The sequence below is a fragment of the Argiope bruennichi genome, chromosome X1 (assembly GCF_947563725.1).
Source record: "Argiope bruennichi chromosome X1, qqArgBrue1.1, whole genome shotgun sequence".
Lineage (NCBI taxonomy): Eukaryota > Metazoa > Arthropoda > Arachnida > Araneae > Araneidae > Argiope > Argiope bruennichi.
The window spans coordinates 84,841,843-84,865,401 of NC_079162.1; the positions used below are offsets into that span (position 1 = coordinate 84,841,843).

General features: G+C 27.4%; 1 protein-coding gene across 12 annotated transcripts in view; it reads right to left on the bottom strand.

The window, feature by feature from the left end:
• Nucleotides 1-239: 239 nt before the first annotated feature.
• LOC129958405 (uncharacterized) overlaps nucleotides 240-23,559 on the bottom strand; it is a 152,862-nt gene continuing 129,542 nt past the window's right edge. For all 12 annotated transcript variants that reach the window (XM_056070884.1, XM_056070885.1, XM_056070873.1 and 9 more), the window contains 14 exons: nucleotides 23,430-23,479; nucleotides 21,754-21,838; nucleotides 19,717-19,766; nucleotides 18,042-18,126; nucleotides 16,016-16,065; nucleotides 14,340-14,424; nucleotides 12,328-12,377; nucleotides 10,652-10,736; nucleotides 8,640-8,689; nucleotides 6,966-7,050; nucleotides 4,942-4,991; nucleotides 3,266-3,350; nucleotides 934-1,134; nucleotides 240-455 (listed from right to left, as the gene is read on the bottom strand). In XM_056070884.1, coding sequence (XP_055926859.1) covers nucleotides 391-455; nucleotides 934-1,134; nucleotides 3,266-3,350; nucleotides 4,942-4,991; nucleotides 6,966-7,050; nucleotides 8,640-8,689; nucleotides 10,652-10,736; nucleotides 12,328-12,377; nucleotides 14,340-14,424; nucleotides 16,016-16,065; nucleotides 18,042-18,126; nucleotides 19,717-19,766; nucleotides 21,754-21,838; nucleotides 23,430-23,479 — 1,076 coding nt within the window. In that variant the 3' untranslated portion in view covers nucleotides 240-390. The remainder of the gene's footprint in view (nucleotides 456-933; nucleotides 1,135-3,265; nucleotides 3,351-4,941; nucleotides 4,992-6,965; nucleotides 7,051-8,639; nucleotides 8,690-10,651; nucleotides 10,737-12,327; nucleotides 12,378-14,339; nucleotides 14,425-16,015; nucleotides 16,066-18,041; nucleotides 18,127-19,716; nucleotides 19,767-21,753; nucleotides 21,839-23,429; nucleotides 23,480-23,559) is intronic.

A 23,559-nucleotide genomic window follows, 5' to 3' on the forward strand; every position in this document is an offset into this window, starting at 1 on the left:
TATATTTAATGTTTCTACGGATTTATTAATTATTAATTTAACTTAATGATGCAAAAAAGCCATTACTATGAATTTAATAGATACTCATACCGGAAGTTCAAATAAAAAAAGTATTTTAAAAATATAAAAATTAAGTATTTGATAAGAAAAATATTTATTTTTTTATATTTATTTACATTTGTGATTCTGATAAATATACGAATTAAAAAAGGACTTCAAATTTTTTCAGATGAGCTTTATTAAATTATCAAATCAGTTTTATGTGATTTTTCGTATACATGTTTTTTTATGGAAAAACTTATGTGAATGACGACCCAATGTAGGGTCACGAACGGAGTTCAGAGATATGTTGCAGAACATTTGACAATATCCACTTCGTAAAAATTTTTCTTAGTCTGACTTTTTCAGTTTTCGGGCCAAGCAGGAACTTTTTCTTCGAAGTGTCCTTATAGCTCCTGATAAATAGAAAGAAAAAAAAGGATGTTAGCAGGTGGAAAATGTTTAAGTGCATGATTGATAATTTCTAAGATATGTCTTTTTAAAGGGATTTCTATACATTTTTATTTAACATTACTAGGTTCATGTTTGCTAAGAGGGAAATTTATAACCAATCTATCACTTATTTCCTGATATTCTGGAATTTTTAAAATTTTGTATAATTACTTATTTTTGGTAAAAGCACATTATTGTAATATTTTTAGAACTTAATTATCCATTAGTCGATTAATTCAGTTAAGTTTAATAGAAGTGGTGCCGCCTCGTAGTGAATTTAAGAAAAATAATCGCTTTAAAATCTCGAAATATTTATAACAATAAATTATAAATCAGATACAAAAACTTGAAAATCATCGAAGGAAAAAAATTATTCTAGTTTTAAAAATAATTTTATTAAATTTATTTTTTCCTGTTTAATAAAATCATTTTGAGACTTACTTCTAATAGATGCTCGTGATCTCCGAACTCGAGAAGATGGCTGACGAGCAGATCGATATCTCGGCTTTCGACCCGAAGGAGTATCGCGAGATACACCTCTTTTCACCAAACCTCGTGACATCCAGAGATGCTTCCTCTTTTCTCCAGCTCCTCTATATTTTTTCTTATCATTACATGTGTACGAACAACATGGTCTGCCATCTAGAAAATAGGATAATAACATATCAGTTAGAGGAAAGTTTCTGAGATTATTCATAACAAATGCATTTTCAAAAGATTTTCTGAGGTTTTTACAAATTCCCATGATTTTATTTTTCATTTATTACTTTTCAATTACTTCTAAATTAACATGAAATAATATCTTTTTAACTTAATATTTCCTAACATTAGGAAACTCTCAATCATTTTCTGTTATCTACTTCGGTAGGAAATTCGATTACTTTTCTCAATTAGTGATCTTTAGCTACAATCAACTAAATTTAAAAAATTAAAGATATGCAGTAAAATAAACAATTTAAAAAAATCAAAAGCAACAGCAGGAAAAAAATTATATGGAAAAGTAAAAATTAAAATTTATAATCGTTTGGAAAAAATATTATAAAAATAAGAGTATACATTAAATTGAGAACCTAAAGAAATAGATGAAATGCTGCTTATATATTATTGAAAAACCAAGGATATCGACTTCCCTTAAATTTTTACAAAATATTTGAAATTCAGGGAAATAAAAAAAAATATATCTGAAAATTTATTTCACATAAGCAAGATTGAAAAACGTTTTGATAGATATAGTCAGTTGCTGATAGATATAGTCAGTTAAAAAAGGAATATTTAAAGACAATACAAAAACAAATAATTTGCTTCGTCAGAACAATATCGTAACAAATACATTCTGTAATTGTTTTCCGAATTGAATAATTTATTTATTTATTATTAATATTATTATTATTTTGCCGAAACAAATTTATTCTAAAATTTCAATTATACGAGTTTTATCCGGCAACAGCGAAACTTCTTCCAGTGATGATATCGCCACTAGAGGCCAGTAGAAGTAATTATTCTTCTCAGTCATTATCATAACTGCACATCCACGCAGAAGAAAGCGTTCTGCATTTTGAAATATACCAAAACATCGACACAACATTCCAAAGGCAGATGAAGAATTTTCAGGACAAGGATTGTTTAAGTAAGAAAACCAGTCCAGAGCAAACACCATCAAAAACCAAATGTCTTAGAAAAATTCGTGAACGCCTTTATGAAATCCCGAAAATTTAACGCGTAGTGTGATTCAGGAACTGAAGATGCCTTAAACAACAGAGTGGCATCTGTTAAGGAGATCTCAAAAATTCGAAGCATATGCATTTCAGATGGCAGAGTCTTCAAAACTTTCTGAAGCCGCATTACGTGTGGATTTTTTATATAAACTAGAGGTGGACGGTTTCGTGAAAAGATTTTTGTTAGGGATGAAGTCATCTTTCACTTAAGTGGCAATGTTAACTGCGATAATTAACAATTTCCATATACGGCATAGAATAATGGAACACCGCCGAGATTCTCCAAAAATGAATCGAAACTATTGAATTTGAGACTTCCCAGCTTGAAGTCTGTCCATTTCTTTCTCAATGAGGATGAGAACTTATTGTCACTTCAACCAGTGAAATTCTCCGTTTTAACACATCATTCACAATGCTTCAATCAAAAATGCCATGTGCATAAATAGTCAAATTTTACGTTTTGCTACCAAACTTGTATTAAACACTATTCGAACCTGGGAGCTGGCATTCAAAACATGTTTTTAATACTTTATACACATTTTCCCCCAATTCTTGATCACAATTTAGAATTATTTTGAAGATCGTGATGATTTGAACAACTCAGTAAATTATACTTTATCCACCATCAAAATATATTTTGCTTTGCCAAAAAATGTCAAAAAAAAAAGTTTTCACATAATTTTGGCCTTAATCTCACAATAAAAATATACTAGATTTTCGATTTAAAAATACATTATTTCCTACTTTTTAGAGCGTTTACTAAAGAAAGCTGAAAAACTTTAAAATTTTCCTATATCCTATTGTATAGTCGTTAATATATATCACAATTCAGGATCAAAATTATTGTGAAATAAAAATATATTTCCCGAAAATTTTAGGTCTCCTTTTGAAAGTCAGTCTTTAACAAAAATAGCATATTAATTAATTAATGATTTAAAGCGCTAAAATCTAAAGAGTAGTCGAATGTCATCTAATCCAGTGATAAATAAAGTAAAAATATTAAATACTAGAAATTCTAAAAAGTTCATGGTAAAAAACGTATTTGTTTTCGTTCTCACCGTCAAAATCTGATTCAAAACCTTGTGGATTTGTAGGTATACCATTTTCTATCGAGGGATGTGTAATTCCAACCTCCATTTCGTCCTATAAAAAAAACATAATTTGAGAACTTTATTTTTAGCCAATATCAATTACAAAAAAGATTCAAAAATTTTCTTTAATGAAAATAACAATCTTTAAATGATTCGATTATTTATGAACAAAAGAAAATTTTAATGAATAAATAGAAATTTCATTATAAACAAAACGAATACCTAATTATTCAACTCATCTTTCAATATTGAGCAGTAAAATATCAGTAACTCGTAGTGAAATAAATATTTAGCTAATACTATACCAAAAATTAAAATAATTTTCATTATTCTTTATTATTTAATAAATAAGTGATAAGTTATACATTTTCTGCTAATTTGTTTTCAAAACTATGGCTCAATTTTATATAAAATTTATCATGGAAATTAAAGTTGCATCATAATTTTATCAAAAAGCCCTTTTAAAAAAATTAAAAATAATACTCAATCACATGACCCAGCCATATTTTATTTACAATAATAATCTGCATAATGACAATTATGGAACCTAGAATTACATTTTTCATATATGTTTAATAATGAAAGAATGCATTTCAATGAAGAAAGATTATCATACTTCATGGCAATTAAATATACCACAGCTGTTCTAAAAATATGAAAGTGAAATAAAGCTTCAAACATAGATAATGTACTTTTTGATTAAGAAAATAAGGCAAATTCAACATTGTCACGAAATGTAGATTATTTTCTCCTTCAACAGTAATTATTTTAAGGCGCATTTTTTATTGATTTTCATTCTTTAAGTGAAACAAGAATAAACTTTTTTTTTTCCTTCCAAAAAAAAAGATGAGTTGCTTCCGTCTCAAAGAATCGTCAATAAATTGGAAAATGATTGTAGCTCATCGAACAATAATGGTGTCGTGTTATAAATTTCAATTCACATGAAGATTCCCTCAAAACAAGAATAATATTTTTATTTTAATAAATAGAAATAATAACAATATACATCATTTATATTAAATGAAGATAGAAAAACATTATGGAAATACATAATTTTCTGAACTTTACACGATACGATTGTCATTTACGCACTTCACGTTCATACAGTAAAAATAAATGCAAAAATATATTCATAAATTTCACGAGTTTTAAAAAAATAGTTACAAGAAATGTAAAATATTTCTTCAAAGCTGAAAACAAGAAGCTAATAAATATGATCGGAGATTTCTTTATTTCCCAATTATTAAACGGAAATCTCACCATATACAAATTCAGTCTAATAAATCGATAAATACCCAATAAAGCATTTAAAAAAATTATAATTTTATAAACATTTGTAAACAATCTTAAAAGTGCAAGGAATTTTTTAAGCTTTTATTATGGTATAATAGTGTGAGTGTGTGTGTGTGTATTTGATTGACCTTCTATTTTCATTGAATGAGGTGCAAATATTCATCATTTCCCTATCCTGGTTTCATAATTAATTTAAATCATATTTTATCTTAAATAAATTTATAATTGTTTTTCCCTGAGTGGAACTTGTAAATTGAAATGCTATTTCAAAAAGAATTCAACTCCACACAGACACACACAATGATACGGAAATAAAATAGACAAGCTATAATCGAAAGGAAGTTAATTACCATTTCTTTTCCGCCAGTGGAGTCATCTGTTTCTTTTTTGCCATTATTTCCTAAAAGAATATTCAGTGACTTCAGTACTGTGAAAGTGGAGAATTTCAACTTCATAAGAGTACGTGATAAGATATATATATATATTACCTATCCATATATATTTCATGTTATAAACCATTGTTGCCAAATGAAAGATTCAACACCATATTACAAACACCATATTATTATGCAGTAACAGGAAAAAATTTATATGGAAGTGTAAAAATAAAAATTTGTAATCGTTTGGAAAAAATATTATAAAAATAAGAGTATACATTAAATTGAGAACCTAAAGAAATAGATGAAATGCTGCTTATATATTATTGAAAAACCAAGGATATCGACTTCCATTAAATTTTTACAAAATATTTGAAATTCAGGGAAATAAAAAAAATATATCTGAAAATTTATTTCACATAAGCAAGATTGAAAAACGTTTTGATAGATATAGTCAGTTGCTGATAGATATAGTCAGTTAAAAAAGGAATATTTAAAGACAATACAAAAACAAATAATTTGCTTCGTCAGAACAATATTGTAACAAATACATTCTGTAATTGTTTTCCGAATTGAATAATTTATTTATTTATTATTAATATTATTATTATTTTGCCGAAACAAATTTATTCTAAAATTTCAATTATACGAGTTTTATCCGGCAACAGCGAAACTTCTTCCAGTGATGATATCGCCACTAGAGGCCATTAGAAGTAATTATTCTTCGCAGTCATTATCATAACTGCACATCCACGCAGAAGAAAGCGTTCTGCATTTTGAAATATACCAAAACATCGACACAACATTCCAAAGGCAGATGAAGAATTTTCAGGACAAGGATTGTTTAAGTAAGAAAACCAGTCCAGAGCAAACACCATCAAAAACCAAATGTCTTAGAAAAATTCGTGAACGCCTTTATGAAATCCCGAAAATTTAACGCGTAGTGTGATTCAGGAACTGAAGATGCCTTAAACAACAGAGTGGCATCTGTTAAGGAGATCTCAAAAATTCGAAGCATAAGCATTTCAGATGGCAGAGTCTTCAAAACTTTCTGAAGCCGCATTACGTGTGGATTTTTTATATAAACTAGAGGTGGACGGTTTCGTGAAAAGATTTTTGTTAGGGATGAAGTCATCTTTCACTTACGTGGCAATGTTAACTGCGATAATTAACAATTTCCATATACGGCATAGAATAATGGAACACCGCCGAGATTCTCCAAAAATGAATCGAAACTATTGAATTTGAGACTTCCCAGCTTGAAGTCTGTCCATTTCTTTCTCAATGAGGATGAGAACTTATTATCACTTCAACCAGTGAAATTCTCCGTTTTAACACATCATTCACAATGCTTCAATCAGAAATGCCATGTGCATAAATAGTCAAATTTTACGTTTTGCTACCAAACTTGTATTAAACACTATTCGAACCTGGGAGCTGGCATTCAAAACATGTTTTTAATACTTTATACACATTTTTCCCCAATTCTTGATCACAATTTAGAATTATTTTGAAGATCGTGATGATTTGAACAACTCAGTAAATTATACTTTATCCACCATCAAAATATATTTTGCTTTGCCAAAAAATGCCCCCCAAAAAAAAAGTTTTCACATAATTTTGGCCTTAATCTCACAATAAAAATATACTCGATTTTCGATTTAAAAATACATTATTTCCTACTTTTTAGAGCGTTTACTAAAGAAAGCTGAAAAACTTTAAAATTTTCCTATATCCTATTGTATAGTCGTTAATATATATCACAATTCAGGATCAAAATTATTGTGAAATAAAAATATATTTCCAGAAAATTTTAGGTCTCCTTTTGAAAGTCAGTCTTTAACAAAATTAGCATATTAATTAATTAATGATTTAAAGCGCTAAAATCTAAAGAGTAGTCGAATGTCATCTAATCCAGTGATAAATAAAGTAAAAATAATAAATACTAGAAATTCTAAAAAGTTCCTGGTAAAAAACGTATTTGTTTTCGTTCTCACCGTCAAAATCTGATTCAAAACCTTGTGGATTTGTAGGTATACCATTTTCTATCGAGGGATGTGTAATTCCAACCTCCATTTCGTCCTATAAAAAAAACATAATTTGAGAACTTTATTTTTAGCCAATATCAATTACAAAAAAGATTCAAAAATTTTCTTTAATGAAAATAACAATCTTTAAATGATTCGATTATTTATGAACAAAAGAAAATTTTAATGAATAAATAGAAATTTCATTATAAACAAAACGAATACCTAATTATTCAACTCATCTTTCAATATTGAGCAGTAAAATATCAGTAACTCGTAGTGAAATAAATATTTAGCTAATACTATACCAAAAATTAAAATAATTTTCATTATTCTTTATTATTTAATAAATAAGTGATAAGTTATACATTTTCTGCTAATTTGTTTTCAAAACTATGGCTCAATTTTATATAAAATTTATCATGGAAATTAAAGTTGCATCATAATTTTATCAAAAAGCCCTTTTAAAAAAATTAAAAATAATACTCAATCACATGACCCAGCCATATTTTATTTACAATAATAATCTGCATAATGACAATTATGGAACCTAGAATTACATTTTTCATATATGTTTAATAATGAAAGAATGCATTTCAATGAAGAAAGATTATCATACTTCATGGCAATTAAATATACCACAGCTGTTCTAAAAATATGAAAGTGAAATAAAGCTTCAAACATAGATAATGTACTTTTTGATTAAGAAAATAAGGCAAATTCAACATTGTCACGAAATGTAGATTATTTTCTCCTTCAACAGTAATTATTTTAAGGCGCATTTTTTATTGATTTTCATTCTTTAAGTGAAACAAGAATAAACTTTTTTTTTCCTTCCAAAAAAAAGATGAGTTGCTTCCGTCTCAAAGAATCGTCAATAAATTGGAAAATGATTGTAGCTCATCGAACTATAATGGTGTCGTGTTATAAATTTCAATTCACATGAAGATTCCCTCAAAACAAGAATAATATTTTTATTTTAATAAATAGAAATAATAACAATATACATCATTTATATTAAATGAAGATAGAAAAACATTATGGAAATACATAATTTTCTGAACTTTACACGATACGATTGTCATTTACGCACTTCACGTTCATACAGTAAAAATAAATGCAAAAATATATTCATAAATTTCACGAGTTTTAAAAAAATAGTTACAAGAAATGTAAAATATTTCTTCAAAGCTGAAAACAAGAAGCTAATAAATATGATCGGAGATTTCTTTATTTCCCAATTATTAAACGGAAATCTCACCATATACAAATTCAGTCTAATAAATCGATAAATACCCAATAAAGCATTTAAAAAAATTATAATTTTATAAACATTTGTAAACAATCTTAAAAGTGCAAGGAATTTTTTAAGCTTTTATTATGGTATAATAGTGTGAGTGTGTGTGTGTGTATTTGATTGACCTTCTATTTTCATTGAATGAGGTGCAAATATTCATCATTTCCCTATCCTGGTTTCATAATTAATTTAAATCATATTTTATCTTAAATAAATTTATAATTGTTTTTCCCTGAGTGGAACTTGTAAATTGAAATGCTATTTCAAAAAGAATTCAACTCCACACAGACACACACAATGATACGGAAATAAAATAGACAAGCTATAATCGAAAGGAAGTTAATTACCATTTCTTTTCCGCCAGTGGAGTCATCTGTTTCTTTTTTGTCATTATTTCCTAAAAGAATATTCAGTAACTTCAGTACTGTGAAAGTGGAGAATTTCAACTTCATAAGAGTACGTGATAAGATATATATATATATATATTACCTATCCATATATATTTCATGTTATAAACCATTGTTGCCAAATGAAAGATTCAACACCATATTACAAACACCATATTATTATGCAGTAACAGGAAAAAATTTATATGGAAGTGTAAAAATAAAAATTTGTAATCGTTTGGAAAAAATATTATAAAAATAAGAGTATACATTAAATTGAGAACCTAAAGAAATAGATGAAATGCTGCTTATATATTATTGAAAAACCAAGGATATCGACTTCCCTAAAATTTTTACAAAATATTTGAAATTCAGGGAAATAAAAAAAATATATCTGAAAATTTATTTCACATAAGCAAGATTGTAGTTGTCAGTTGCTGATAGATATAGTCAGTTAAAAAAGGAATATTTAAAGACAATACAAAAACAAATAATTTGCTTCGTCAGAACAATATCGTAACAAATACATTCTGTAATTGTTTTCCGAATTGAATAATTTATTTATTTATTATTAATATTATTATTATTTTGCCGAAACAAATTTATTCTAAAATTTCAATTATACGAGTTTTATCCGGCAACAGCGAAACTTCTTCCAGTGATGATATCGCCACTAGAGGCCATTAGAAGTAATTATTCTTCGCAGTCATTATCATAACTGCACATCCACGCAGAAGAAAGCGTTCTGCATTTTGAAATATACCAAAACATCGACACAACATTCCAAAGGCAGATGAAGAATTTTCAGGACAAGGATTGTTTAAGTAAGAAAACCAGTCCAGAGCAAACACCATCAAAAACCAAATGTCTTAGAAAAATTCGTGAACGCCTTTATGAAATCCCGAAAATTTAACGCGTAGTGTGATTCAGGAACTGAAGATGCCTTAAACAACAGAGTGGCATCTGTTAAGGAGATCTCAAAAATTCGAAGCATATGCATTTCAGATGGCAGAGTCTTCAAAACTTTCTGAAGCCGCATTACGTGTGGATTTTTTATATAAACTAGAGGTGGACGGTTTCGTGAAAAGATTTTTGTTAGGGATGAAGTCATCTTTCACTTACGTGGCAATGTTAACTGCGATAATTAACAATTTCCATATACGGCATAGAATAATGGAACACCGCCGAGATTCTCCAAAAATGAATCGAAACTATTGAATTTGAGACTTCCCAGCTTGAAGTCTGTCCATTTCTTTCTCAATGAGGATGAGAACTTATTGTCACTTCAACCAGTGAAATTCTCCGTTTTAACACATCATTCACAATGCTTCAATCAAAAATGCCATGTGCATAAATAGTCAAATTTTACGTTTTGCTACCAAACTTGTATTAAACACTATTCGAACCTGGGAGCTGGCATTGAAAACATGTTTTTAATATTTTATACACATTTTTCCCCGATTCTTGATCACAATTTAGAATTATTTTGAAGATCGTGATGATTTGAACAACTCAGTAAATTATACTTTATCCCCCATCAAAATATATTTTGCTTTGCCAAAAAATGCCCCCCCAAAAAAAAGTTTTCACATAATTTTGGCCTTAATCTCACAATAAAAATATACTCGATTTTCGATTTAAAAATACATTATTTCCTACTTTTTAGAGCGTTTACTAAAGAAAGCTGAAAAACTTTAAAATTTTCCTATATCCTATTGTATAGTCGTTAATATATATCACAATTCAGGATCAAAATTATTGTGAAATAAAAATATATTTCCCGAGAATTTTAGGTCTCCTTTTGAAAGTCAGTCTTTAACAAAATTAGCATATTAATTAATTAATGATTTAAAGCGCTAAAATCTAAAGAGTAGTCGAATGTAATCTAATCCAGTGATAAATAAAGTAAAAATAATAAATACTAGAAATTCTAAAAAGTTCCTGGTAAAAAACGTATTTGTTTTCGTTCTCACCGTCAAAATCTGATTCAAAACCTTGTGGATTTGTAGGTATACCATTTTCTATCGAGGGATGTGTAATTCCAACCTCCATCTCGTCCTATAAAAAAAACATAATTTGAGAACTTTATTTTTAGCCAATATCAATTACAAAAAAGATTCAAAAATTTTCTTTAATGAAAATAACAATCTTTAAATGATTCGATTATTTATGAACAAAAGAAAATTTTAATGAATAAATAGAAATTTCATTATAAACAAAACGAATACCTAATTATTCAACTCATCTTTCAATATTGAGCAGTAAAATATCAGTAACTCGTAGTGAAATAAATATTTAGCTAATACTATACCAAAAATTAAAATAATTTTCATTATTCTTTATTATTTAATAAATAAGTGATAAGTTATACATTTTCTGCTAATTTGTTTTCAAAACTATGGCTCAATTTTATATAAAATTTATCATGGAAATTAAAGTTGCATCATAATTTTATCAAAAAGCCCTTTTAAAAAAATTAAAAATAATACTCAATCACATGACCCAGCCATATTTTATTTACAATAATAATCTGCATAATGACAATTATGGAACCTAGAATTACATTTTTCATATATGTTTAATAATGAAAGAATGCATTTCAATGAAGAAAGATTATCATACTTCATGGCAATTAAATATACCACAGCTGTTCTAAAAATATGAAAGTGAAATAAAGCTTCAAACATAGATAATGTACTTTTTGATTAAGAAAATAAGGCAAATTCAACATTGTCACGAAATGTAGATTATTTTCTCCTTCAACAGTAATTATTTTAAGGCGCATTTTTTATTGATTTTCATTCTTTAAGTGAAACAAGAATAAACTTTTTTTTTTTCCTTCCAAAAAAAAGATGAGTTGCTTCCGTCTCAAAGAATCGTCAATAAATTGGAAAATGATTGTAGCTCATCGAACTATAATGGTGTCGTGTTATAAATTTCAATTCACATGAAGATTCCCTCAAAACAAGAATAATATTTTTATTTTAATAAATAGAAATAATAACAATATACATCATTTATATTAAATGAAGATAGAAAAACATTATGGAAATACATAATTTTCTGAACTTTACACGATACGATTGTCATTTACGCACTTCACGTTCATACAGTAAAAATAAATGCAAAAATATATTCATAAATTTCACGAGTTTTAAAAAAATAGTTACAAGAAATGTAAAATATTTCTTCAAAGCTGAAAACAAGAAGCTAATAAATATGATCGGAGATTTCTTTATTTCCCAATTATTAAACGGAAATCTCACCATATACAAATTCAGTCTAATAAATCGATAAATACCCAATAAAGCATTTAAAAAAATTATAATTTTATAAACATTTGTAAACAATCTTAAAAGTGCAAGGAATTTTTTAAGCTTTTATTATGGTATAATAGTGTGAGTGTGTGTGTGTGTATTTGATTGACCTTCTATTTTCATTGAATGAGGTGCAAATATTCATCATTTCCCTATCCTGGTTTCATAATTAATTTAAATCATATTTTATCTTAAATAAATTTATAATTGTTTTTCCCTGAGTGGAACTTGTAAATTGAAATGCTATTTCAAAAAGAATTCAACTCCACACAGACACACACAATGATACGGAAATAAAATAGACAAGCTATAATCGAAAGGAAGTTAATTACCATTTCTTTTCCGCCAGTGGAGTCATCTGTTTCTTTTTTGTCATTATTTCCTAAAAGAATATTCAGTAACTTCAGTACTGTGAAAGTGGAGAATTTCAACTTCATAAGAGTACGTGATAAGATATATATATATATATATTACCTATCCATATATATTTCATGTTATAAACCATTGTTGCCAAATGAAAGATTCAACACCATATTACAAACACCATATTATTATGCAGTAACAGGAAAAAATTTATATGGAAGTGTAAAAATAAAAATTTGTAATCGTTTGGAAAAAATATTATAAAAATAAGAGTATACATTAAATTGAGAACCTAAAGAAATAGATGAAATGCTGCTTATATATTATTGAAAAACCAAGGATATCGACTTCCCTAAAATTTTTACAAAATATTTGAAATTCAGGGAAATAAAAAAAATATATCTGAAAATTTATTTCACATAAGCAAGATTGTAGTTGTCAGTTGCTGATAGATATAGTCAGTTAAAAAAGGAATATTTAAAGACAATACAAAAACAAATAATTTGCTTCGTCAGAACAATATCGTAACAAATACATTCTGTAATTGTTTTCCGAATTGAATAATTTATTTATTTATTATTAATATTATTATTATTTTGCCGAAACAAATTTATTCTAAAATTTCAATTATACGAGTTTTATCCGGCAACAGCGAAACTTCTTCCAGTGATGATATCGCCACTAGAGGCCATTAGAAGTAATTATTCTTCGCAGTCATTATCATAACTGCACATCCACGCAGAAGAAAGCGTTCTGCATTTTGAAATATACCAAAACATCGACACAACATTCCAAAGGCAGATGAAGAATTTTCAGGACAAGGATTGTTTAAGTAAGAAAACCAGTCCAGAGCAAACACCATCAAAAACCAAATGTCTTAGAAAAATTCGTGAACGCCTTTATGAAATCCCGAAAATTTAACGCGTAGTGTGATTCAGGAACTGAAGATGCCTTAAACAACAGAGTGGCATCTGTTAAGGAGATCTCAAAAATTCGAAGCATATGCATTTCAGATGGCAGAGTCTTCAAAACTTTCTGAAGCCGCATTACGTGTGGATTTTTTATATAAACTAGAGGTAGACGGTTTCGTGAAAAGATTTTTGTTAGGGATGAAGTCATCTTTCACTTACGTGGCAATGTTAACTGCGATAATTAACAATTTCCATATACGGCATAGAATAATGGAACACCGCCGAGATTCTCCAAAAATGAATCGAAACTATTGAATTTGAGACTTCCCAGCTTGAAGTCTGTCCATTTCTTTCTCAATGAGGATGAGAACTTATTGTCACTTCAACCAGTGAAATTCTCCGTTTTAACACATCATTCACAATGCTTCAATCAAAAATGCCATGTGCATAAATAGTCAAATTTTACGTTTTGCTACCAAACTTGTATTAAACACTATTCGAACCTGGGAGCTGGCATTGAAAACATGTTTTTAATATTTTATACACATTTTTCCCCGATTCTTGATCACAATTTAGAATTATTTTGAAGATCGTGATGATTTGAACAACTCAGTAAATTATACTTTATCCCCCATCAAAATATATTTTGCTTTGCCAAAAAATGCCCCCCCAAAAAAAAGTTTTCACATAATTTTGGCCTTAATCTCACAATAAAAATATACTCGATTTTCGATTTAAAAATACATTATTTCCTACTTTTTAGAGCGTTTACTAAAGAAAGCTGAAAAACTTTAAAATTTTCCTATATCCTATTGTATAGTCGTTAATATATATCACAATTCAGGATCAAAATTATTGTGAAATAAAAATATATTTCCCGAGAATTTTAGGTCTCCTTTTGAAAGTCAGTCTTTAACAAAATTAGCATATTAATTAATTAATGATTTAAAGCGCTAAAATCTAAAGAGTAGTCGAATGTAATCTAATCCAGTGATAAATAAAGTAAAAATAATAAATACTAGAAATTCTAAAAAGTTCCTGGTAAAAAACGTATTTGTTTTCGTTCTCACCGTCAAAATCTGATTCAAAACCTTGTGGATTTGTAGGTATACCATTTTCTATCGAGGGATGTGTAATTCCAACCTCCATCTCGTCCTATAAAAAAAACATAATTTGAGAACTTTATTTTTAGCCAATATCAATTACAAAAAAGATTCAAAAATTTTCTTTAATGAAAATAACAATCTTTAAATGATTCGATTATTTATGAACAAAAGAAAATTTTAATGAATAAATAGAAATTTCATTATAAACAAAACGAATACCTAATTATTCAACTCATCTTTCAATATTGAGCAGTAAAATATCAGTAACTCGTAGTGAAATAAATATTTAGCTAATACTATACCAAAAATTAAAATAATTTTCATTATTCTTTATTATTTAATAAATAAGTGATAAGTTATACATTTTCTGCTAATTTGTTTTCAAAACTATGGCTCAATTTTATATAAAATTTATCATGGAAATTAAAGTTGCATCATAATTTTATCAAAAAGCCCTTTTAAAAAAATTAAAAATAATACTCAATCACATGACCCAGCCATATTTTATTTACAATAATAATCTGCATAATGACAATTATGGAACCTAGAATTACATTTTTCATATATGTTTAATAATGAAAGAATGCATTTCAATGAAGAAAGATTATCATACTTCATGGCAATTAAATATACCACAGCTGTTCTAAAAATATGAAAGTGAAATAAAGCTTCAAACATAGATAATGTACTTTTTGATTAAGAAAATAAGGCAAATTCAACATTGTCACGAAATGTAGATTATTTTCTCCTTCAACAGTAATTATTTTAAGGCGCATTTTTTATTGATTTTCATTCTTTAAGTGAAACAAGAATAAACTTTTTTTTTTTCCTTCCAAAAAAAAGATGAGTTGCTTCCGTCTCAAAGAATCGTCAATAAATTGGAAAATGATTGTAGCTCATCGAACTATAATGGTGTCGTGTTATAAATTTCAATTCACATGAAGATTCCCTCAAAACAAGAATAATATTTTTATTTTAATAAATAGAAATAATAACAATATACATCATTTATATTAAATGAAGATAGAAAAACATTATGGAAATACATAATTTTCTGAACTTTACACGATACGATTGTCATTTACGCACTTCACGTTCATACAGTAAAAATAAATGCAAAAATATATTCATAAATTTCACGAGTTTTAAAAAAATAGTTACAAGAAATGTAAAATATTTCTTCAAAGCTGAAAACAAGAAGCTAATAAATATGATCGGAGATTTCTTTATTTCCCAATTATTAAACGGAAATCTCACCATATACAAATTCAGTCTAATAAATCGATAAATACCCAATAAAGCATTTAAAAAAATTATAATTTTATAAACATTTGTAAACAATCTTAAAAGTGCAAGGAATTTTTTAAGCTTTTATTATGGTATAATAGTGTGAGTGTGTGTGTGTGTATTTGATTGACCTTCTATTTTCATTGAATGAGGTGCAAATATTCATCATTTCCCTATCCTGGTTTCATAATTAATTTAAATCATATTTTATCTTAAATAAATTTATAATTGTTTTTCCCTGAGTGGAACTTGTAAATTGAAATGCTATTTCAAAAAGAATTCAACTCCACACAGACACACACAATGATACGGAAATAAAATAGACAAGCTATAATCGAAAGGAAGTTAATTACCATTTCTTTTCCGCCAGTGGAGTCATCTGTTTCTTTTTTGTCATTATTTCCTAAAAGAATATTCAGTAACTTCAGTACTGTGAAAGTGGAGAATTTCAACTTCATAAGAGTACGTGATAAGATATATATATATATATATTACCTATCCATATATATTTCATGTTATAAACCATTGTTGCCAAATGAAAGATTCAACACCATATTACAAACACCATATTATTATGCAGTAACAGGAAAAAATTTATATGGAAGTGTAAAAATAAAAATTTGTAATCGTTTGGAAAAAATATTATAAAAATAAGAGTATACATTAAATTGAGAACCTAAAGAAATAGATGAAATGCTGCTTATATATTATTGAAAAACCAAGGATATCGACTTCCCTAAAATTTTTACAAAATATTTGAAATTCAGGGAAATAAAAAAAATATATCTGAAAATTTATTTCACATAAGCAAGATTGAAAAACGTTTTGATAGATATAGTCAGTTGCTGATAGATATAGTCAGTTAAAAAAGGAATATTTAAAGACAATACAAAAACAAATAATTTGCTTCGTCAGAACAATATCGTAACAAATACATTCTGTAATTGTTTTCCGAATTGAATAATTTATTTATTTATTATTAATATTATTATTATTTTGCCGAAACAAATTTATTCTAAAATTTCAATTATACGAGTTTTATCCGGCAACAGCGAAACTTCTTCCAGTGATGATATCGCCACTAGAGGCCATTAGAAGTAATTATTCTTCGCAGTCATTATCATAACTGCACATCCACGCAGAAGAAAGCGTTCTGCATTTTGAAATATACCAAAACATCGACACAACATTCCAAAGGCAGATGAAGAATTTTCAGGACAAGGATTGTTTAAGTAAGAAAACCAGTCCAGAGCAAACACCATCAAAAACCAAATGTCTTAGAAAAATTCGTGAACGCCTTTATGAAATCCCGAAAATTTAACGCGTAGTGTGATTCAGGAACTGAAGATGCCTTAAACAACAGAGTGGCATCTGTTAAGGAGATCTCAAAAATTCGAAGCATATGCATTTCAGATGGCAGAGTCTTCAAAACTTTCTGAAGCCGCATTACGTGTGGATTTTTTATATAAACTAGAGGTGGACGGTTTCGTGAAAAGATTTTTGTTAGGGATGAAGTCATCTTTCACTTACGTGGCAATGTTAACTGCGATAATTAACAATTTCCATATACGGCATAGAATAATGGAACACCGCCGAGATTCTCCAAAAATGAATCGAAACTATTGAATTTGAGACTTCCCAGCTTGAAGTCTGTCCATTTCTTTCTCAATGAGGATGAGAACTTATTGTCACTTCAACCAGTGAAATTCTCCGTTTTAACACATCATTCACAATGCTTCAATCAAAAATGCCATGTGCATAAATAGTCAAATTTTACGTTTTGCTACCAAACTTGTATTAAACACTATTCGAACCTGGGAGCTGGCATTCAAAACATGTTTTTAATACTTTATACACATTTTTCCCCGATTCTTGATCACAATTTAGAATTATTTTGAAGATCGTGATGATTTGAACAACTCAGTAAATTATACTTTATCCCCCATCAAAATATATTTTGCTTTGCCAAAAAATGCCCCCCAAAAAAAAGTTTTCACATAATTTTGGCCTTAATCTCACAATAGAAATATACTCGATTTTCGATTTAAAAATACATTATTTCCTACTTTTTAGAGCGTTTACTAAAGAAAGCTGAAAAACTTTAAAATTTTCCTATATCCTATTGTATAGTCGTTAATATATATCACAATTCAGGATCAAAATTTTTGTGAAATAAAAATATATTTCCCGAAAATTTTAGGTCTCCTTTTGAAAGTCAGTCTTTAACAAAATTAGCATATTAATTAATTAATGATTTAAAGCGCTAAAATCTAAAGAGTAGTCGAATGTAATCTAATCCAGTGATAAATAAAGTAAAAATAATAAATACTAGAAATTTAAAAAGTTCCTGGTAAAAAACGTATTTGTTTTCGTTCTCACCGTCAAAATCTGATTCAAAACCTTGTGGATTTGTAGGTATACCATTTTCTATCGAGGGATGTGTAATTCCAACCTCCATCTCGTCCTATAAAAAAAACATAATTTGAGAACTTTATTTTTAGCCAATATCAATTACAAAAAAGATTCAAAAATTTTCTTTAATGAAAATAACAATCTTTAAATGATTCGATTATTTATGAACAAAAGAAAATTTTAATGAATAAATAGAAATTTCATTATAAACAAAACGAATACCTAATTATTCAACTCATCTTTCAATATTGAGCAGTAAAATATCAGTAACTCGTAGTGAAATAAATATTTAGCTAATACTATACCAAAAATTAAAATAATTTTCATTATTCTTTATTATTTAATAAATAAGTGATAAGTTATACATTTTCTGCTAATTTGTTTTCAAAACTATGGCTCAATTTTATATAAAATTTATCATGGAAATTAAAGTTGCATCATAATTTTATCAAAAAGCCCTTTTAAAAAAATTAAAAATAATACTCAATCACATGACCCAGCCATATTTTATTTACAATAATAATCTGCATAATGACAATTATGGAACCTAGAATTACATTTTTCATATATGTTTAATAATGAAAGAATGCATTTCAATGAAGAAAGATTATCATACTTCATGGCAATTAAATATACCACAGCTGTTCTAAAAATATGAAAGTGAAATAAAGCTTCAAACATAGATAATGTACTTTTTGATTAAGAAAATAAGGCAAATTCAACATTGTCACGAAATGTAGATTATTTTCTCCTTCAACAGTAATTATTTTAAGGCGCATTTTTTATTGATTTTCATTCTTTAAGTGAAACAAGAATAAACTTTTTTTTTTCCTTCCAAAAAAAAGATGAGTTGCTTCCGTCTCAAAGAATCGTCAATAAATTGGAAAATGATTGTAGCTCATCGAACTATAATGGTGTCGTGTTTTAAATTTCAATTCACATGAAGATTCCCTCAAAACAAGAATAATATTTTTATTTTAATAAATAGAAATAATAACAATATACATCATTTATATTAAATGAAGATAGAAAAACATTATGGAAATACATAATTTTCTGAACTTTACACGATACGATTGTCATTTACGCACTTCACGTTCATACAGTAAAAATAAATGCAAAAATATATTCATAAATTTCACGAGTTTTAAAAAAATAGTTACAAGAAATGTAAAATATTTCTTCAAAGCTGAAAACAAGAAGCTAATAAATATGATCGGAGATTTCTTTATTTCCCAATTATTAAACGGAAATCTCACCATATACAAATTCAGTCTAATAAATCGATAAATACCCAATAAAGCATTTAAAAAAATTATAATTTTATAAACATTTGTAAACAATCTTAAAAGTGCAAGGAATTTTTTAAGCTTTTATTATGGTATAATAGTGTGAGTGTGTGTGTGTGTATTTGATTGACCTTCTATTTTCATTGAATGAGGTGCAAATATTCATCATTTCCCTATCCTGGTTTCATAATTAATTTAAATCATATTTTATCTTAAATAAATTTATAATTGTTTTTCCCTGAGTGGAACTTGTAAATTGAAATGCTATTTCAAAAAGAATTCAACTCCACACAGACACACACAATGATACGGAAATAAAATAGACAAGCTATAATCGAAAGGAAGTTAATTACCATTTCTTTTCCGCCAGTGGAGTCATCTGTTTCTTTTTTGTCATTATTTCCTAAAAGAATATTCAGTAACTTCAGTACTGTGAAAGTGGAGAATTTCAACTTCATAAGAGTACGTGATAAGATATATATATATATATATATATATATTACCTATCCATATATATTTCATGTTATAAACCATTGTTGCCAAATGAAAGATTCAACACCATATTACAAACACCATATTATTATGCAGTAACAGGAAAAAATTTATATGGAAGTGTAAAAATAAAAATTTGTAATCGTTTGGAAAAAATATTATAAAAATAAGAGTATACATTAAATTGAGAACCTAAAGAAATAGATGAAATGCTGCTTATATATTATTGAAAAACCAAGGATATCGACTTCCCTAAAATTTTTACAAAATATTTGAAATTCAGGGAAATAAAAAAAATATATCTGAAAATTTATTTCACATAAGCAAGATTGAAAAACGTTTTGATAGATATAGTCAGTTGCTGATAGATATAGTCAGTTAAAAAAGGAATATTTAAAGACAATACAAAAACAAATAATTTGCTTCGTCAGAACAATATCGTAACAAATACATTCTGTAATTGTTTTCCGAATTGAATAATTTATTTATTTATTATTAATATTATTATTATTTTGCCGAAACAAATTTATTCTAAAATTTCAATTATACGAGTTTTATCCGGCAACAGCGAAACTTCTTCCAGTGATGATATCGCCACTAGAGGCCATTAGAAGTAATTATTCTTCGCAGTCATTATCATAACTGCACATCCACGCAGAAGAAAGCGTTCTGCATTTTGAAATATACCAAAACATCGACACAACATTCCAAAGGCAGATGAAGAATTTTCAGGACAAGGATTGTTTAAGTAAGAAAACCAGTCCAGAGCAAACACCATCAAAAACCAAATGTCTTAGAAAAATTCGTGAACGCCTTTATGAAATCCCGAAAATTTAACGCGTAGTGTGATTCAGGAACTGAAGATGCCTTAAACAACAGAGTGGCATCTGTTAAGGAGATCTCAAAAATTCGAAGCATATGCATTTCAGATGGCAGAGTCTTCAAAACTTTCTGAGGCCGCATTACGTGTGGATTTTTTATATAAACTAGAGGTGGACGGTTTCATGAAAAGATTTTTGTTAGGGATGAAGTCATCTTCCACTTAAGTGGCAATGTTAACTGCGATAATTAACAATTTCCATATACGGCATAGAATAATGGAACATCACCGAGATTCTCCAAAAATGAATCGAAACTATTGAATTTGAGACTTCCCAGCTTGAAGTCTGTCCATTTCTTTCTCAATGAGGATGAGAACTTATTGTCACTTCAACCAGTGAAATTCTCCGTTTTAACACATCATTCACAATGCTTCAATCACAAATGCCATGTGCATAAATATTCAAATTTTACGTTTTGCTACCAAACTTGTATTAAACACTATTCGAACCTGGGAGCTGGCATTCAAAACATGTTTTTAATACTTTATACACATTTTTCCCCGATTCTTGATCACAATTTAGAATTATTTTGAAAATCGTGATGATTTGAACAACTCAGAAAATTATACTTTATCCCCCATCAAAATATATTTTGCTTTGCCAAAAAATGCCCAAAAAAAAAAAAAGTTTTCACATAATTTTGGCCTTAATCTCACAATAAAAATATACTCGATTTTCGATTTAAAAATACATTATTTCCTACTTTTTAGAGCGTTTACTAAAGAAAGCTGAAAAACTTTAAAATTTTCCTATATCCTATTGTATAGTCGTTAATATATATCACAATTCAGGATCAAAATTATTGTGAAATAAAAATATATTTCCCGAAAATTTTAGGTCTCCTTTTGAAAGTCAGTCTTTAACAAAATTAGCATATTAATTAATTACTGATTTAAAGCGCTAAAATCTAAAGAGTAGTCGAATGTAATCTAATCCAGTGATAAATAAAGTAAAAATAATAAATACTAGACATTCTAAAAAGTTCCTGGTAAAAAACGTATTTGTTTTCGTTCTCACCGTCAAAATCTGATTCAAAACCTTGTGGATTTGTAGGTATACCATTTTCTATCGAGGGATGTGTAATTCCAACCTCCATCTCGTCCTATAAAAAAAACATAATTTGAGAACTTTATTTTTAGCCAATATCAATTACAAAAAAGATTCAAAAATTTTCTTTAATGAAAATAACAATCTTTAAATGATTCGATTATTTATGAACAACAGAAAATTTTAATGAATAAATAGAAATTTCATTATAAACAAAACGAATACCTAATTATTCAACTCATCTTTCAATATTGAGCAGTAAAATATCAGTAACTCGTAGTGAAATAAATATTTAGCTAATACTATACCAAAAATTAAAATAATTTTCATTATTCTTTATTATTTAATAAATAAGTGATAAGTTATACATTTTCTGCTAATTTGTTTTCAAAACTATGGCTCAATTTTATATAAAATTTATCATGGAAATTAAAGTTGCATCATAATTTTATCAAAAAGCCTTTTTAAAAAAATTAAAAATAATACTCAATCACATGACCCAGCCATATTTTATTTACAATAATAATCTGCATAATGACAATTATGGAACCTAGAATTACATTTTTCATATATGTTTAATAATGAAAGAATGCATTTCAATGAAGAAAGATTATCATACTTCATGGCAATTAAATATACCACAGCTGTTCTAAAAATATGAAAGTGAAATAAAGCTTCAAACATAGATAATGTACTTTTTGATTAAGAAAATAAGGCAAATTCAACATTGTCACGAAATGTAGATTATTCTCTCCTTCAACAGTAATTATTTTAAGGCGCATTTTTTATTGATTTTCATTCTTTAAGTGAAACAAGAATAAACTTTTTTTTTTTCCTTCCAAAAAAAAGATGAGTTGCTTCCGTCTCAAAGAATCGTCAATAAATTGGAAAATGATTGTAGCTCATCGAACTATAATGGTGTCGTGTTATAAATTTCAATTCACATGAAGATTCCCTCAAAACAAGAATAATATTTTTATTTTAATAAATAGAAATAATAACAATATACATCATTTATATTAAATGAAGATAGAAAAACATTATGGAAATACATAATTTTCTGAACTTTACACGATACGATTGTCATTTACGCACTTCACGTTCATACAGTAAAAATAAATGCAAAAATATATTCATAAATTTCACGAGTTTTAAAAAAATAGTTACAAGAAATGTAAAATATTTCTTCAAAGCTGAAAACAAGAAGCTAATAAATATGATCGGAGATTTCTTTATTTCCCAATTATTAAACGGAAATCTCACCATATACAAATTCAGTCTAATAAATCGATAAATACCCAATAAAGCATTTAAAAAAATTATAATTTTATAAACATTTGTAAACAATCTTAAAAGTGCAAGGAATTTTTTAAGCTTTTATTATGGTATAATAGTGTGAGTGTGTGTGTGTGTATTTGATTGACCTTCTATTTTCATTGAATGAGGTGCAAATATTCATCATTTCCCTATCCTGGTTTCATAATTAATTTAAATCATATTTTATCTTAAATAAATTTATAATTGTTTTTCCCTGAGTGGAACTTGTAAATTGAAATGCTATTTCAAAAAGAATTCAACTCCACACAGACACACACAATGATACGGAAATAAAATAGACAAGCTATAATCGAAAGGAAGTTAATTACCATTTCTTTTCCGCCAGTGGAGTCATCTGTTTCTTTTTTGTCATTATTTCCTAAAAGAATATTCAGTAACTTCAGTACTGTGAAAGTGGAGAATTTCAACTTCATAAGAGTACGTGATAAGATATATATA